The 3,203-nt window shown below is 29.0% G+C and overlaps 1 protein-coding gene across 3 annotated transcripts in view; it reads right to left on the reverse strand.

Annotated features, from left to right (window-relative positions):
* Positions 1-389: 389 nt before the first annotated feature.
* LOC100161618 (UDP-glucuronosyltransferase 2C1) overlaps positions 390-3,203 on the reverse strand; it is a 12,430-nt gene continuing 9,616 nt past the window's right edge. For all 3 annotated transcript variants that reach the window (XM_008181262.3, XM_029490194.1, XM_001952735.5), the window contains 3 exons: positions 1,408-1,630; positions 905-1,124; positions 390-817 (listed from right to left, as the gene is read on the reverse strand). In XM_008181262.3, the coding sequence (XP_008179484.1) occupies positions 565-817; positions 905-1,124; positions 1,408-1,630 (696 nt within the window). In that variant the 3' untranslated portion in view covers positions 390-564. The remainder of the gene's footprint in view (positions 818-904; positions 1,125-1,407; positions 1,631-3,203) is intronic.

The raw sequence follows: 3,203 nt of genomic DNA on the forward strand, positions 1-3,203 counted from the left end.
ATATTGCTGTTCACCTAATAGTTTGATAACGCTTGGTCAATTCACTCCAATATCAAAATTAACATTATTGAAACTGGCGAACGAAAAGTTGTTATGACGTCCGTGAGAAGAAGAAGAAGACAACACATGCGGATGCGATGTCTTTTTAAAACACGACCGACTGTATCCCCCTTAAAACATGCATGGCACATTTCAATGTTTATTTAAGTATTCAACTGTTTGTTTTATTTTGCTGTATTAACTTATACTTTTGAATTTTTTTCTGTGTGTATTAGGTAATTAAAAATATGTTGTAAACAAGATAACTCCTAGGCCCCCGCACGAGTCTTAAACTCAGTGGGGCCTAGTAATATTTTATGATATTAAAATAAATAAAAAATATAACAATATTGCGAATATAATAATATATAATATTATATGTATATTGTATATTTGTATATCAATATAATGAATAATGATAATAATAATAATATACAAGGCTTAAGTGATTGAGGTTTAAAATAATTATGTACAACCATTGATTATAAATACTAGTATTTATTATCAATGGTACAACGTAATATTTTAAAGTAGTTTAGATGCATTTCTCACAACAATTAAATAACATGACCAAACTATACATACAATTAGTATCAGTAAAATAAATACTATGTCAAACAAAAAGTACTGCATATCATTTAATTCCACAGAGTCACTTTTTAGATGTCCAGCTCCTCCATTCCGAATAACATATTCAACCCAGTAGACAGCTCGTTGTAAAGGTTTCATCGGTTGATCTCTATAGACACGACTCTGGATTTCTACATTCTTTTTAAACCTAATTCAAGAACATTACAAATTGTATAGGTAGGTATGCTGCAGTGTGGTATATATGTATAATCTAAAATACATTATTTATGCTTACGTTGGATCCGATAATACTTCTTTGATGGCATTTCCAAATGATTCTTCAGTAATTTCAAAATAATCTACTACTTTACCGTAGCCTTTAGTTTCTACTAATTTCATGTTTAAATGCTGATCACCAAAAAATGGTACAGCAACAACAGGTTTTGCGTAATAAACGGTTTCCTCTAAACTATGTAATCCTCCGTGAGTTATGAAAAGTCTGACATTTGGATGAGCTGTATAGTATACATACATTTTTTATGTTACAATGCTATTTGGAAATAAAATCCTAGTATTTTGCATGAGGTATTTTATCTATAAAGTCAGTTGACAAGAGTGTCTTAAGAACACATAGGGAATTCAGTATAGGAATTTTTTTCATATAGGAATTTCGAAAACCTGTTTAAACAATTATAAATAATAAATAATAAGAATAAGTGAATGAAACAAAAAAAAGGTTGATCGGATCACTTCCCTTTAAATACGTTCCGAATTAGCAGTGTACTGACATATATTTACCTAAAATATCACTTTGAGGAAACCATGAACCAGTCAGAACGTTTTGAGATAATTTTATACTACCATCTGGTATCCATTTTAGTATTACTTTTTGTTTTAATTTTTCAATAGTGCCAAAAAAAACATTCAATTTTTCTTTGGGTAAGTGATTTAAGTTAATCAGCGAACCAAAACTGAAATAAATAACTCCGTGCTCTGCCGATTCTATAAAAGTTTGAAGATCCTAAAACAAAAAATAATATAACACATTCTGTATAAATTTTTTTCTTTCAAGAGGATGATATATTTTCTTTCAATATGGGCCTAGATGGCTAGATTGTCATAGAAGTAATTTGGGAGGGAGGCTTTCCAAAATTTTAATTGAATTATTAAATCCTTCATTAGTTTTCTAATCAGACTAATTTACATAATTCAGTAAACGGCGTTTGAAGTAATTATTGTCTAAAATTTAAACATAACGATTCATTATTTATGTTTTTCTATAGTGGATGTAATTGCTCATTATGATGCATTACTGATACTAGTGATACTTGATAGCATTTCAATTTATTTAGAATATTCAATATAGTCAATAATCGATAGTAGTTTTTTTTTTTATAAATTTTCAATTTTGAATCGACAGTTATCATTATAATATAATATATATATATTATATAAATATCTCAATGTTGTAATTTGTTTTTTAAAGATATTTTTAATATTAGTAATATCATTGATCAAATATTGAAATATATATAGCCATATAGGTAATAAATATAATCTGTTTATTTAATCAATAGTATTAGGTCGATGTATTATAATATATTAAATATCCAGCGCGACGGTAGTGGCGCGAAGCTAAGTAAAAAAAAATAGCGGAGTAGCCACTAACGTATAATAACAGGACACCGAGTTTTAAAATTGAAAAATCGTCCTAATTTATGTCAATTCTTTGCCAAGCTCTACAGGGCAAACGGCTGAACATATAAAGTAGTATGAGGTATCAATCGATCAGAAATAGTGTGCAGGTGGGAATAGCGGAATTCGCTAGCAGATTGGTTAGATAGTTTGTAAGTTATAAGCAAAAATGTTCAAGTACTTTTAAGACCGATTTTGCGTACGGAACATTGGGGATGGATAAGCGGTGGGTCAGGGAACGTAAATATCGTAATATCCTCCGACTCGCCGCTTAACAATTCCAACCACGGACTAAGATATACTAGTATACTAGTATATCTTAGTCCGTGATTCCAACTACTCTCATCGCTGCGGCGGCGGCGACAGCGACGATGTACTACGACGACGCACGAATGATATTATTACTCTATGGTGACAACTGACAATTGCAAAAACCATTTCGTGACTTGCACTTGATTGTTCACGATGTGTTTATACTTTTATTATTATATAATATTATATTAATTATGGAAAAAAAATTAGCAGGAGCCCAGCAGTTATTAAAGATTATTATTATTATTATTATTATTATTATTATTATAGAATACCAGATAATTAACACATCAACATTAAAAATAGTTGATATCACACCATAAACACTTCGTTATATCTCCGTGTAAAAAAAAAGCTAAGTTAAAAAAAAAAAATTAGTAATGATTAAATCTTTAAAAGACATGATATAACATGGAAATTAAGTAAAATTCCATTTTATAATATTACAAATACATATGATGACAAATAAGATCAATTGTAATGTTAAATACTTACCTAGTCAACATATTGTTGATACATTATTAATTACTGTAAATACTGTAGTGGTTACTTAATTGTATTTATTTAAGTATACTTCTACGTCCTGT

The sequence above is a fragment of the Acyrthosiphon pisum genome, chromosome A2 (genome assembly GCF_005508785.2).
Source record: "Acyrthosiphon pisum isolate AL4f chromosome A2, pea_aphid_22Mar2018_4r6ur, whole genome shotgun sequence".
Classification (NCBI taxonomy): Eukaryota; Metazoa; Arthropoda; class Insecta; order Hemiptera; family Aphididae; genus Acyrthosiphon; species Acyrthosiphon pisum.